General features: G+C 41.5%; 1 protein-coding gene across 2 annotated transcripts in view; it reads left to right on the forward strand.

Annotated features, from left to right (window-relative positions):
- Positions 1–591: 591 nt before the first annotated feature.
- LOC308094344 (extended synaptotagmin-2-like) overlaps positions 592–15,505 on the forward strand; it is a 64,073-nt gene continuing 49,159 nt past the window's right edge. For both annotated transcript variants that reach the window (XM_080440947.1, XM_080440948.1), the window contains exons 1-2: positions 592–789; positions 2,173–2,563. In XM_080440947.1, coding sequence (XP_080297073.1) covers positions 2,180–2,563 — 384 coding nt within the window. In that variant the 5' untranslated portion in view covers positions 592–789; positions 2,173–2,179. The remainder of the gene's footprint in view (positions 790–2,172; positions 2,564–15,505) is intronic.

A 15,505-nucleotide genomic window follows, 5' to 3' on the forward strand; every position in this document is an offset into this window, starting at 1 on the left:
TGACGCATTTGAATCTCTTTTTTACAAGTTTTCTCTCTGGTGTGAACGCGATGACCATTTCCTGTAGACTGAGGGAAGGGGCTAGTGTTGCCATGTCCGCTTATTATAAGCGACTATGGGCTTCTTTTTCTGTAAAGTTGCTTGTAAATATTGGAAGTTGTGGGTTGCAGTTTTTTAGGCTTGTTTTTTATTTTGGGTTTGCTTCCTAAATGTTGTTTAAAACAGTGGTTCAAACATTCTCTTGTCAAGGACCCCCAAATTAATGTATTTGTCCACGGACCCCCCCTCCACATCTATAAGTATTGTGTGACGCCTGTACCAGATTAATGTTTAAAATGTTTCCAAAAATATATTCAAAATGTTTTTGTTTTTTTTAGATTAAACAAAAAAAAAACAATCATGTCGCTTCTTTTGGGCTTGTTTTCATAGACCTAGTAGTTGCTTATTTCTCTCGCAATATCTGGCAACGGTGGAAGGGGCCGAGCCTGAAGGCTGGCTGCTGCGTGGAAGTGTGTGTGCGCGACTCTATGCTGTGCGCGTGTGTAAGCGCGTATGCACGTGTGTGTGTGTGAGTGCGTGTGTGTGTGTTTGTGTGTGAGGGAGACAGGGAGAGCCTCTGGCAGAGCAGGATGTGTTCAAGGAAGAGATTATAGTCTACGCTACAGAGTATACCAGCTGAAACAGACGCCATGAAGTGAAGTGGACTGAAAAGCGCTACTAGACTGATTTATTTTTTTAATTTACATTTTTTTAATCTTGTGTGGATGTCGCAGGTGGACATAACGACGGGTGAGTTGCTGTTTTTTGTGCGTTAAAGGGTAAACTAGTATGAACGGAAAGTCGCGCTTGTTGTGGTTTTGGTTTGGGGCTCGCTGGGCTTTGAGTGGTTGAATCAGACTGACTGTTCACCTGCAATGTACTGCAATGTAAAAATACTCTGTCTCAAGTAAAAGTCCGGAATTCAAAATGTACTTGAGTAAAAGTACAAAAGTATTGGTATCAAAATGTACTTGCCTTTTAAAGTACCAAAAGTAGGAAGTACTCAGTATGCAGAATGTCCCGTTTCACAAGTTTTTTAATCATTTTAAAAATGTTTAAAACATCTTTAATGAAAATAGAAGATCTACAAGCTCACAATGCGTCGCATGGTGACCCATTGTGAGCCTGTAGATCGGCTATTTTCAAATGGCCGAAATGTATATAGGGCTTAGCAGCAAGCAACTCTTAGATTCTATTATTAATATCTGGAATCTAGAGTTGCAATACCAGCCCTTGACAGCCCATTCATCCAAACAGAAAAGTCATATCTATCTGATTGTATTAAACGACCTTAAGCTCACCAACATTGCAGCTGTACGGAAAGCTTGAATTATCCTCTTTCAATCTGCAAAGTTTTTATTACATCAATATCCACTGTAGACATGTTATGACTATGAGCTACTTTCTGTCAAGAGTCAAGACATTTTTCAAGAAATGTTACGATAAAGTGTTTGAGGTTGGAAGTGCTGCTTTTCCATAACGCAATGGTCCTGTGTACCACCTGTTTCTAAATGTCACATAATGCAGGAGGCCGCAGGACGTTCAATAATTGAAAACGAGCGCTTCCAAACTCCAACACTTCACCTGCACGCACAGAGGTATAAAATACTCTGGGGGCTTGGCCTGCACGGAATTTCTTGACAGAAAGAAGCTCATATAATAACATGTCTAGGGTGGATTGTTATGAAACAAAAGCTTTGCAGATAGAGGATAATTCAAGCTTTCTGTATGGCTGCAATGTTGGTGAGTTAAACGTGGTTTAATACAATCAGATAGATAGAACTTTTCTGTTTGGATGTATGGACTGTCAATGGGTCGGTATTGCAACTCTAGATTCCAGATATAAAAGAAATAGAATCTAAGAGTTGCTTGTGACTATATAGGGCTGAAGTGGGTAATGTATTTTTGTAATAATAAAATATACAAAGTAACTAACTAGTAAATAAAGTTTTCAAATAATTGTAGTGGAGTTAAAGTACAATATTTGCCTCTGAGATGCAGTGGAGTAAAAGTATTGAAAATGGGAAATACTCCAGTAAGTAAAGTAAAAGTACCCCAAAATTGTACTTAAGTACAGTACTTGAGTAAATCTACTTACTCTACACCACTGCTGTTCCGAAACTTCTTTTCCAGAGTGGAAATGAATAGCAGCAGAGCGCAAGGAGCGGCGGGGTCCAGACTGGGGAATGGACCCACCACCACCACACCGCCCGTCAGTCCGGTCAGCATCAACCCGCCGCTGTCCCCCCTGGACCTGGAGGACGACGAGCCGCAGTCGTCCCTCGCGGACATCAGCCAAATGTGGATTAAATTCGCCAAGACGTTCGCCATCATCTTACCTATCTACGTGCTGGGATACTTCGAGTTCAGCTTCAGCTGGGTGCTGGTGGGACTGGGGCTGTTCTTCTACTGGCGGAAGAACCACGGCTACAAGGACAACAGGATAAACCGTGCGTTGGCGTTCCTGCAGCACGAGGAGAAGGCTGTGAAGCAGAGTGTGGCCACCTCGGAGTTGCCACCATGGGTAAGTCGAGTCTGTTGAAGGGCCCTGTATGTTCTGTCAATACCACTCATGCCCCAATGCTATTCGAAAATAGCCCGATACGAGCTGTGCGATCAGTGATCACACACTGTTTCAAAATGTTAAAAAAATAGCAGATCTACCACCTCTACGAGCTTGTAGATCTGCTATTTTTGAAACACTTTTGAAATCTTTCAAAAAAAATGTGAAGATGTTTGTCTATAATGCCCGACAGGGACGACATGTTTAATGTGGTTACCGGTAATTAAAACACAAACCAAACCAATGGGTTTCAGTTTCAGTGGGGCAGTGGGATGCTACACAGGTCAACGTTTTGGGGTATCTCAGACGACACTGTACATAGGAGTGCTTCTCTCTCTAACAAAGCTTTTTTGAGCCTTAGCATCATTGGCAGTATTCCTGACAGGAACCATTCATGACAGGTTAGTCCGACTGTAGGACTTTTATTTGTTGACTTTTTACTGTGATATTTATCCACTTATATCATCATGACAGCCAAATGATTTATTGCACCACCACCCTTCTACTGTGAGCCAGGAAGGAAGTTATAGTCCGTGACACAATGGCTTTAGTGTGTGTCATCACCTACTGCACGACGCCTTACGATGCAGGGCTTTGAAAAGGTGTAATTCAAATGAAACCACTCATTCATAGTGATGTAAACATCTAACAACAATGAAGATGTGATAGAATTAAGCGTATAGCTTGCAAGATTTTATTTATTGCAGTGTCATACTGTAAACTGAAGCTACACATTGTTTTGACATTGTATTTTTTCTAGGCCGGACAGACTGTATGTCCCCAAAATTTCCCAAGAGCTATGAGCTATGTCAGTTCCTCTACATTCGTTCTCAGCATCCAGCCAAATCACAGGAATGTACTGTAGCAGTGCCCTATGATTTCCCCGAGTGGTGTAATGTTAGTGGTAAACTTTTCCATGAGGCCAGTGGCTCTGCATTGGCAACACTACAGTAGCTCCACTGGCATAGGATTCATATTTCTATCCTTCTTTGGTTTGGGGGGCAAAAAAACAAGTGGACATACATTTATAAAAGATAAGCCATAGTTACAAATATGTAAAACAAAAATAAGAAATTCCAACTTTATTTTATTTGTATTTTTACAAAATGATGTAGGCAATAGGAAGTTGTTTTTCTTTTTATGAAATACCTCTCGAATTCCAATCTAAGTTGAGAATATACTGTATAGTGACCATTGCTATATCATGAAGGCAAACAGAACAGAACCCCCATTATGTGTAGCCCTCACCCCCACGCACACACAGACTGACTCATCAAGAAAGCAAAATGTAGCTGTCGCAGTGCCCTGTCCACTGTGATTTCATTCCAGCATGAACTCTTGTCTCCATGGTGTCGCATTGCTGTCAGAGTACGGGTTACGTAAAGGTCAGCCAAAGGGGTCAGCCACCACACAGTACAGAGGAAAGTGAGGTCAAAACCCAGCGGCTGACAGAATATCTCCCATTTAGTTCAGTTGATCAACCAGATCAGATGATGAATCAGCTGTAGGGTGCAACATCTCAATGTTGTATACCAGGATTGGTGCATCTATCTATACATTCCGCAAATCTCTGCATGTGCCTGTGTACGTCTTTCCTTCACATATTTCGAGCTTGTGGGTCCAGGCCAGTGCTAATGTCATAGTACCTAGTACCCGCTGACAGTTTCTGCACTAGGTGCATAATTTCAGACGGGAGAAGGGGGTTCATTTGCATAAGCTAAATACAGGGTCCCCACGGTCATGAAATTCCTGGAAATATTTTGAAATAGAAAAAAAAATAATCCAGTACTGGAAAAGTTTGGGAATTGATCAAAGGTCCTGGAATTTATCAAGGGTCCTGGAAAAATATGTGGCTATGCATTGTTTTTGGCTATTGATTTTGTTAATACAAAACATTTTCATAAACATGTATAACATTACACGAAATATGTAACATAAGTAGTTTTTCGCCGAACGGGCTGTGTGATGGCATATATTATTTAAATAAAATAAGTCATACGGATGCCATAATGAGTCTTCCAGTGAGCTATGCCCTAATTTTGCACGAAATTTTTAATGAAATTGTATTATTCTATATTCTATGCTTTATTTTTGCTACACTGCCTATCTTTGGGCATTCTACATAGGAGTAAGAGACACATTATTGCGCTGAATGATTGTTATATAGGCCTGGAAATTGGGCTAAATATTCTGGAAAAGTTTTGGAAAAGTTTTGGAAATTCATTGCTAAAAATGTGTGGGGACCCTGTAAATAGGAGTGCTGGTCTGCTGGAACTAGAGTTAATGTGTATGTCTATGATTTCCGTGCAGGGACAGTGGGGAATAATTCTGCAACCAGCTGTATCCCCTCTTATCGGTTTCTGCACCTGTTCTAGTTTAACAATGGATAAATGGATCCATTTACATCCTTGTATTGAATACATACTTCTGGGTGACCATTAAGCCCAGATAATCTCTTTACATTTCATAGTTCAGCAGTGCGCATAACAGTGATTCTCTCAACCTTTTTTCTTTTCAAGTATCACCTAGTTTGATATCCATTAGTAGTTTTTATTTTCTATCTACACTGTAGAATTCTCAGGGTTAATTTAACTCTTGAGAGTGTACAAATGCACTCTCAGAGTTACAGACCTGTGAGGGTCCATTTGGTTCCGAACTATAAATCATTTAGCTGGAACCGTCTCAAAGAAGACAGGCAAGCCATTAAAGCATCCATTGCAGTAGTAAGTTTATACGTTTCCAGCTGTTAGCTGATTATTATTATTTACCCTTAAGGGGGTACAACACAGATGTTACAGAGACAATGAAGAAACACTCCAGCAATTGTTTGGTATTCAGGTTTAGGATCCAGGACGCATTTGAGTCAGTTCAAAGGAACACTGAGTATTTTATAGTTGATGACCAGGTGTGTTGATCCAGGTTGTGAGCCAAAGTGTTGCATCATTTAACATCTACAATTGCAAGATGGAATGATGAATTCCCAAATGAATTGGCAGCCTTTTAGATAAAGGGGATCAAGTTTGCTTTTTGTTTTAGCTAATTTGTACTGACTATAGCCTATTTCTTCTCCTCGTGCAACTAGCCTGTGTTTTGGTTTCCTGTGTCACAGCATGTTGGTTTGGGTTGGAATGAAGGGGTATCCCTAACGGATGCCTCTCGCATACCTGTCATGCCTTTTCTCCGACAAGGCGACAACCCATGCCCCCTAGTCTTTTATGTCGCAAGCTGTCATAGCCTACATTGCTGGTTCTCATCTTGCTGGATTTGGATGTGTGCCGGCATGCACTGTAGAACATGCTTGTGACTTAAGCTAGACACAGACGTGATTGTCGGTTGAGCTGCCTCAGCCTGCCTGGCAAACCAAGTGCTACTGTCCCAGACCTGCTCAAAACAAGTCAAAACTACAGGAATCGTATGAGACCAAGACCAAAGTATTCAAAGAAAGACCAATTAAAAGGGCAATAAATTGTCCTCTACTCAACAGATTCCTCTTCAGGCAGTTTAAAAACATTTATTAGAGAAAACAGTGCAGCCTGTTGCATTCTGGAAATCGCAGTCCTCAATAGTGTTTTCCTTGTGTCGACCCGAGGGATGGCTAACACTGCCAAAGTAATGCAGAGGAAAGACTGGAGCAGAATCTTTAGCTTGTGACAGCAGCGTGATGAGTCATGGTTTTAAGCCTGTAATCTACTCTTTGCGTTTGCAAATCATTCAGGTCATTCATAGAGATGGGGCTGATAATGTGTCATTGGAGCAACCGGACAAGACAGTCAGCTGATTTACACTGGTCAAAGATTGCTCATTATCTCCAGGATAATCCATGCTAATTGTTTTACGTCCTTTGTTTATGTCCGTTTTATGTCCTCTTTTTGGAGCATCCTCAGTTCACCTTTTAATCAATGCAACAAAGCATAGTTAATGACCATAGTTTTTACTTAAAAAAATTAAAATAGATGTTTACCATGTCTGTCTAAGGGATGAATGGACAATTAAGCCTAATTTAACCTGGTAGCGATTATTATAAATTTTCCCACCAATGAGGTAGGCTGTCTGGCAAGATGGCACCAAAGAAGCTGCAGACAAACAAAACCGCCCGTCCTGTACCCACCCTCACGTGCAATGCCTGTGCGAGTGAGTTTTTAAATAAATTATTTATTTTTACTGACAGCTGCTGAAGTCCTTGTCATGTCTGTCTGTCTATCAGTCCCTCCCAGTACACACAACACCACTGACCACTTTCTTAACACACTGAGGAAGGCTTTACACTGAAACGCTATTAATTAAAAAGTACCAGAAGGTTTGTTTTTTTATCTGGCAGTCTTGACTGAGGAGGCGAGATAGTCCGGTTGAGTTAATTGAATACCTTAATTTTTCTTGCATTGATACTGACAGCCTCGTAAGAAAGAATAGCCATTCACACAGATGACCCAGCATCGTTGCTTAACTCTGTATTTTCTCAAGGGCGCCCTCAGAATGTCTTGGATTACGTGCGTGTGTGTGGATGGATGTGGGTGGTGGGAGAATATTGGAGTCTGGCTGATATCCAAGCAGCCACTCTCAGCTTCTAGATTCTGTCTCATCATCAACACTAGAAGGAGACATTAGTGATGTGTGGAAACCCTGTGATGCTCAACACAGGCCAGGGAGGTCCAGGAAAGAGTGAGGAGTTGCACATTTTGGGTATTTTTTCATGGAAAGCGTGAGAAAAATTACTATTATACTATTTGTATTCAATGTGTAAATTGATAGATGGGTGTTGTACACGATGTATAGTTTTAGACCAAAGTCATATGGCATTGCCTATTTCTGGTTGTAAAGAATAATCCTCTTCTGCTATCCACCTATAATTCTACAAACCTCTGGCGAGACCAAAATGTGGTGAGGCCAAAATTTGTTCTGCCCGGTTCTCCTCACTGGCTGGAGCAATTGATCTGAATTTGCACACAGCCATTGACCATTACCATGTGAACCTAACTTAACAGCGAAGCCCGTTTTTCGCTTTCCCCAACTGGCAGCTGTTTATTAGCGTTTTTATGTCAAATAATGTTGCCATGGTTACGGCTGCCCAGCTGTGGGATGGCCCCGCGAGGTATGGGACGAATGATCGAACTGCGTGTCTGCTACAAGCACACACATAGAGGGGGGGACGCAACGGGACGCGGCATAACCCCACGTTTGCAACTACTTTCGCCTGCGCACTTCACCGGGTATGGACTAGTAGAGATAACTAATAGCTTAGTTCACAGCAATATTTCCTCAACTCATTCAGATTAACATTAACCACAAAAGACCAGATACTTAAATGTAGTCAAGAAAGGAAGATCTTGGACTATGTAGTATGGTATTAAAGTTTAATACTTTGAAATGGAAAATGTGTGCAATAAGAAACCCACTGAATTTAAGGGAGCTTTGCAGAATGTGAAGAGATGATCCTGTAGCCTGATTCCAGACCTAGTAAACGGCTTGATACAGTACATTCTGTTATTCAAATTCTGGCTATTTGAAATACTCCTAATGCATGTTCAAATGTGTCTGTCAGTAACCAATGCAAAATAGGAAATTGAAGTCTACCTTTTTATCGACAAAGCTGCAAAACGTCTTCCAAAATTAAACGGCGGGGCCTATGTGTTGAAATATTTTAATTACAGACAGGCAGCATTACAGAATGAGCATGCCAGAGATTGGAAGATCCTTTTTGGTGGCATGTTTACTTGCTCCACCAGAATGCATTGTGCAATAGAGCGTCGTCTGCATTCTAAAGTAAGCATTCCATTAGATATTGGTCATAGACGATTGCTATGGTTGAAAAGGTAGCTACGTAGATCCAGCATACATTTGGCAGGAATAGAATTCCCCTTTTTGAAGTATGTTAAATGTACATGAGTATGGAGACGTTTGAGTGCACACAATGTGACCTAAATACATACTGACACGTATTATCACTTTGACTAATCCTTTATCTGCAGTAGAACATCAGACACATTTACTGATACTATGTGTAATTCTCATGTCCTAAGGATCTCATAAAATCTCGTCATACTTGGACACAGTTCTGTGTTGACACACTGGGAAAACAGGACTCTAAGAGTGTACAAAAGAGTGTACAAAACATTACCTTTTTATTTACATTTTCGCAAGCAATTGCAAGCCTCACTTATCTAAGACAAAACGGGCAGGTCTAGACATCTCTGTGAAAGTCTTGCAGTTCCGCACAACAATTACTTGCCATCCACAACGACCGTCTCTACGATGTGCATTAGTATTTTCAACCACACGTGTCAAACATTGTGTTAATCAGCTGTAAGCATTAGCAATGGAGCAGCACTGATCCACAAAGCTATTCATTAGATCACCATTAAGAGAAATGCCAGGTTTGGTTGTGAGCCTGAAGCTCTCTTTCTCTCAAAGCACTGAGCAGATATGTGTGGAATGCGGCCTGGTTGTCTGTAGTGTGTTGCAGGCAGCTGGCAGGCTAAGAATGCCTCAAGTATAGGTGCCTGCCTGGCAGCTGAACCTGTTATTGTACTAACCACATGCACCCATCTACATGCACATTGGTTCAAATCCGGTTCAAATCCGTAATTTGTTGTGCTAATCTCAGGTTTCCTGTCGCTCACTCTCCTATTTTCCAAATAAGATACAATAAAAGAATAAGAACCAAACGGTCATTAACACCCAAATCTGATCTTACCCAGGTGTACCGAATGATGAAGCATCTGTGTCATTTTAGATTTTAGCATTGGCTATTAAAAATGTGCAGATCTACAAGCTCACAGTGCGTCACTTCGTGCCGTGCTGCGAGCTTGAACACCTGCTATTTTTTACATTTTTGAAAAATCTTGAAAGTGTTTGAAAAACCTTTTTTTAACACAAATCTTCTCTCTTAGGGGTCCCTGGCACAAAACATTTTCAGATTGGGGGGGGGGGGGGGGGTCCGCGGCCAAACATATCAATGTGGGGGTCCTTGACACAGTTGACACAAAACAGTTTTGACAATGGTTTAGAAGGCTGGTCTTAATGGGTTAAATAACCTTAAAGCATGATATTTCACTCTCAAGCTTACAGTATTATTTAAATAGAACAGTTTGTGAGAAGCTTGCACTAAAGAATTTCACCCATGACTCTTTTATACCTTATGTACACCTGTGATATGACAAATAAACTAAAGTTGATTTTCCAGAGTACTCAAGTACTGGCAAATCAAAATGATATAGGTTCAATGATATAGGAGTGAAATAATAGGAAAATACTTCCTACTAAATGTCAGTTTAGGAATTATCCTTTAACTCCGGCACTGGACTACAGTAAGCTACTGTTGCAATACATCACTGACTTGGAAACACTGAGGCTACATTGTTACTTGTATTCACATGTTCCTACACTACAAACAACACACAACCATCCAACATTCACACACCCTGTTTCTGCACTTTCATTGAATCTCTTTTGCACTACCACTACCACAGTGCCAGGTTCAGACTGAACTTTATGTCATATCACTGGTTTACAAGTGTAAAAAAGTAGGTGCAATTCTTTGTAGTACAAGCTCCCAGCATTTGCAGTTTCAGTTTGTAGAAAGGGCTAAAGAATAGAGATAAATAATCGAGGGAAACGAGTCAAATCACATTTTGCCAAATATTCTTAATATAATTCGAGCAATGTCAAGTATATAGGTGCATGGTTAAAAATAACAATAAAACGAGTCCGTTAAAAATAGCAGCAGATATAGAACACAGTCTCTTGTTTGTATAATCTCTTGTGAAGGTGAGACATCACGTAGCAATGAAGCAGCATATATCAAACGGGTCAGCATAATTGACAGTGGCAGTGCAGGCAGTGATGCAGATAGGGGTGTGCTCTGCCTCCTGTAGTCCACAATCAGCTCCTTGGACTTGATGTTGACTTGATGTTGAGAGTGAGTTTCTCCTGGCACCATGGTGTCAGTGATCTGATCTCTGATCTCGTCCCTGTAGGCAGACTTGTTGTCATCGACAATCTGACCCATCACTGTGGCGGCGCACCTGTGTGTGTGTGTGTGTGTGTGTGTGTGTGTGTGTGTGTGTAATCTGTGTACAGGGAGTAAAGGAGAGGACTCGGCACACAGCCCTGGCCCCTGAGGGGCTTGCCCTATTGCCCTTTCTCAGCACTTGGCGTCACCGGCGGCTCATCGGGATGTCCAGAATCCAGCTGCACTTGTTCGGTTGCAGGCCTAGGTCACTGAGCTTGGCAGGAACCATTGAATGATTGAACTGCTGAATGCTGAGCAGTAGTTCACAAACAGCATTCGTACACGTCTGTGTGAAGAGCCACAGCACTTGCATCGTCAGTGGAGCTGTTTTGATGATAGGCAAATTGCCATGGGTCCAGCGAGGCAGACAGCATTGAACAAATGTAGTCCCTCACCATATATACGACCTCATTTAATGCAAATTTGTAAAATATTTTGATATTCTAGTTATTTGTCTGTACATATTTTAATGCTACTATGCCCCTCTCGTGCCCCCTCCTCCTACCCCAATTAATGAATGTCCGTTGGCGGCACCCGGACACCCAAATGGATGTCCGGGTGCCACAAGGGGAAAAGTTCCTGCCCACCACCATGGGGTTTGATTACGCCGCCACAGTGCCTCCCGCCTGGCCAAGCGATCCAACAAACGCAGTTCAACATGTTTGTGTGTGGGAAGCTGGTTGGTGACAGTGTTCTCTGTTTGGTCAGGGCGCCTATTCAGCAGGTAGTGGAACTGGGAGGCATCGCATGTTCCTCTCCACGCCTGGTGAAACTCCCTCCTGGTGAAACTCCTTACTGTCAGATGAAAAGAAATAGCTGCTGGTGACTCGTGGGTATTGGACGAGACCTATGGTTGTCTACACCCTCACCAAGACCAAACAGTAGTGGTTGGCAGTGGCAGGAAGAATACACATGGGGAGAATAGGCAATCACTAAATTAGAGAGAAAATAAAATTTAAGTTTTATTTTTATTGAGTTGAAGATCAAGATACATTTCTCACCTTACACTAAAGATAGGAATGTAAGCATCAAACCACAGGGCCCTGGCAATAGATATAGCGACATACTGTATTTTGAGAGGGAGGTTTCCTTGCCGATCGAGGGTCGAGGGTTTTGTTTCTTTTGTTAAATGTGGGCTTGTAAAGCCCTTTGAGAATGTCACAATGATTAAGGGCTATACACATTTGATATAATAAATAATGCTCCTTATTCCCTATAAAGTTATGGGTAACTGAATAAGTGCTCTGACAATAATTGTAGGTGCTGTGTGGCACTGACCCTTACTCTCTTTAATAATTACTGCTGCTAATGTTGGTCCTGGAATTTGACCCTTCTCTTTATTATTTACTGCTGCTAATGTTGGTCCTGAAAATAATATTTTGTATTACCAAGTAGGCTATATATACTGGATATCTCCATATAAACTCTGGCAGAATGTCTGACACATAGAAATGTACTGTTGCGAGTCCCAAAGTTGATCTGCTGTTGCAATGCTCTGAATCCCTCTGGATTAGACCCTGCTGGGTGCCTGAAATGCATCAAATGTAAGTGTAATGTTACTATTTTTGAGCCAGTTCTACTGTTGTGCTTATTGCAGCTCCCTGGATAAGCACATTGGCTGAAAGCGTGCAGTGTAGAATGTAGCCCAAGTATAATGCGAGGCTGATGCTGAGGTCAGTATTAGGGATGGGTATTGGCAACAATCTCACGATACGATACGTATCACGATACTTGGGTCACGATACGATTATATTGCGATACGCATCACGATACTTGGGTCGTATCACGATATTGGGATATATTGCGATATATTGCGATATATTGCGATATATTGCGATACATTGTGATATATTGCGATATATTGCGATATATACATATATCACAACTACATATTGTTTATATATACACTACATATTGAGTAGCTGCAGATCTGTGATAGGTTCTTTGAATGTTTTTCATAAAGCCTGTATCTGAAAAAGCAAAAAAAAAAAAAAACTTTTTTTTTATTTTTATTTTTTTATCGCGATACAGTATACAGTATCGCGATACAGTATCGCGAAATAAAATATCGCGATATATCGTGATATCGATAATATTGCCCATCCCTAGTCAGTATAGGTCGCCCTGTTGGCTGGGCATGCAGGCTAAAGAGTTGGGTCTATTGTGAATCAAAAGCAGCAGTGGTGCTGCTGAGAAGGAATGGGGTCAGGCTGATAAACAAATGTTGTAGAAATTCACCACACGCTGCACAATGTAGGGGTCTGTCCTTTTACTCTATATAGTGGAGAGTCTCGCTTCTGGGGGAAATACCACTTTATCACTTTTGACATTTACGCACGGCAAGAATAAATGTTTTAGCACATTTCTGCCAGCATCATAGATGGAAGAGGACCTGTGGGCAATACTAGGCTACATTCAAGTATTGTGCTGTGACCATGAATGTACCAGGTGTATTCCTATTCGCAACAGTGTCTGACTGTACCACGTGCTGTTTACATTTCTGACTAATAAAGTATTCAATCAATCTATTACTGGTTATACTGGGTGCGTGGGTGTGAATTAGTGAAACTGCAGTGGGTGATTTCTTTTTTACCATGCATGATCACACAATATTTCCAGGCTTAAGAGATTGGTGTATAGGGAAAGAGTGGAGTGGAGTGGACCTAGTATTGAGCCCTGGGGGACCCCGGTCAACTAAATATATACTAGGGATTGAGTGATTCAAGTTAATTTGAAAAGGAAATACTTTTACTGTGCGATCCTTTTTATAATCACTGCTGCAATAACAGCTTAACTGTTGAGAAAGGGGTTGTGCTCTGCTCTCTGTCCCCCCCCCCCTCTCTCCTCCCATCCATCTCCAGACTTGTGTGACATGGCATGGATGGCGCAGTTTATTCCTTTTATGTGCCAAAGGGCGGGGCAGGGCCGAACGGAACACAAAATGGAAACAATGTGTGTGCAACTGAAAGGCTTTGTGCTGTTCTCCACTGCCTACATTTGAACGGCAACACAACACCAGACCTGTGGCCAGTTAAATGTAGCCGCTATGTTGACTCTTATGTTGAATTGTCCCAGATGGTTAATTTAGTGTGAACAGAAGCATGTAAGATAGCCTACCGTACATTCAATGAACAAGGGGGTTGAGCCGGGAAAGGAGGTATTTTACAGTGAATATCATGTTAGGCACTATATCACCTGAATTTAATTTCACAACATTATACAAGTCCTGCAACCTTTACATTTCATCCTGTTTTGAATAATGTTTCTAAGGAAACAAAGTACATGCAGTGCAACTGAGAGTGCTCAAATCACCATACTTAAAAAAAATGAAAAAATAAAAAGATGGGGAGTGACACAGCAAAGGTCGTCAGGATCGAGATTTGAACCCATGACAAACAGTGACATGCAGCCTTGGTGCCCGGAAAAATATATATTGTTCCCATTGTTATAAACTAGAAGTTCGGCAGAATTCTAGTACCCCCCCCCTAACCCCCCCCCCCCCTAACCCCGCCAAAGAAAATGGCGTTTGGGGGTACAAAATCATGGGATAAAAAAAAAAAAAAAAAAACCCAGAGGATCGCATGATCGCATAAGCGAGGGCTCGCTTATTTTGTCTTTCCCTCCCTCCCTCTCTTCCTCTCTTCCTCTCTCTCTCCCCCTCCAGAACCTGGTAACTTGGTGTTGCCAGGTAGAGAAACAAGCAACCAGTGTTAAATCGTTCGGCGTTACCGGTAGCCTCTCAGGAACTTTCAGCGCATGTTTGACTATCATGAGACTCTACAATGAGTAGTTGTAGAGAAAAAAATAACTTTGCATCGGTTATAATAGACGAATTTCCCTAAGCCACGCGCTCCCATTATGACAACGGAGGGGGTTGAAAAAATGACGACAGGGGAATCTCTGGAAAAAACAATGCCACTTTTTACGTCGGTAGGTGAGTAACGACACATCAAAGATAACTCTTAAAATGTCCGGAATTCTCCTTTAAGACTGGATCACCAGACATGTGGTATGCGCCTGGACCGCTAGGCCAGCGGACGCCCCCACATTATGTTTTTTAATTAAATACAATGGTCTAGACCTGCTATATGTATAAACTGCTTTTAGGCAACTTATGTTGTGATTTGACACTAAAATACAATGTGGGTGGGCATCATGGCAATGGCAGGGTAAACACTGGGAAATCGAGGCAGTGGGGTAGAGAGAGTATTATGTATTCATGTTTCTGCACGATTTGATCAAGCAGAGTTGAATTATAACCAGCAACATGCTGGTAAATCTAGGCTGTGGCTGGGAAGGTGGCGGGTGCTCTAATCTCAGAAACTTTGACAGGGAAATCAGTTGGAAATTTGTTTCGATTTGTAAATTTTTGTTTTGCCTGATTTAAACATTTAAACACAAGGAGCATAGAATGGAATATGCTGCCTGCTACATATATAGCAAGTTCATAATGGAATATGCAGCCTGATACATAGAAGAGAGAGGGTTCATACATTTCTGTGTCATAAAAGTGTATCAGATAAAATACATTATTCAAAGACTTGGGGTTAATTTATACTGAATGTCTGTCAGCTGAAACATTTTCAGATGAAAAAAGTGCTCAGCTGAAAAACGTATAAATTAGCCTTGAGTGTGTATGAGACTGTTTGGTTTGCGTTTGAGTGTGTGGAATTGCACATGAAGTATCTTCTCACAAAGTGGCAGCCAGTGATGCTTTTTTCCAGCATTAGAATTGTTTTAGGCAACTGAATGAACTGAGTACTATAACACAATGACTCAAGGCTCAGTTGAATAGCTTCCCTCATGCTTCTGACATTCTGAGCTTTTAAAAAACCCCACCCACAAGGTTTACCCCAGGTTGTAAAGCTGACACACCTTGTAAAAGTCTGCTTGAG

Source organism: Gymnoscopelus braueri (genome assembly GCF_963280865.1).
Source record: "Gymnoscopelus braueri genome assembly, chromosome: 10".
Lineage (NCBI taxonomy): Eukaryota > Metazoa > Chordata > Actinopteri > Myctophiformes > Myctophidae > Gymnoscopelus > Gymnoscopelus braueri.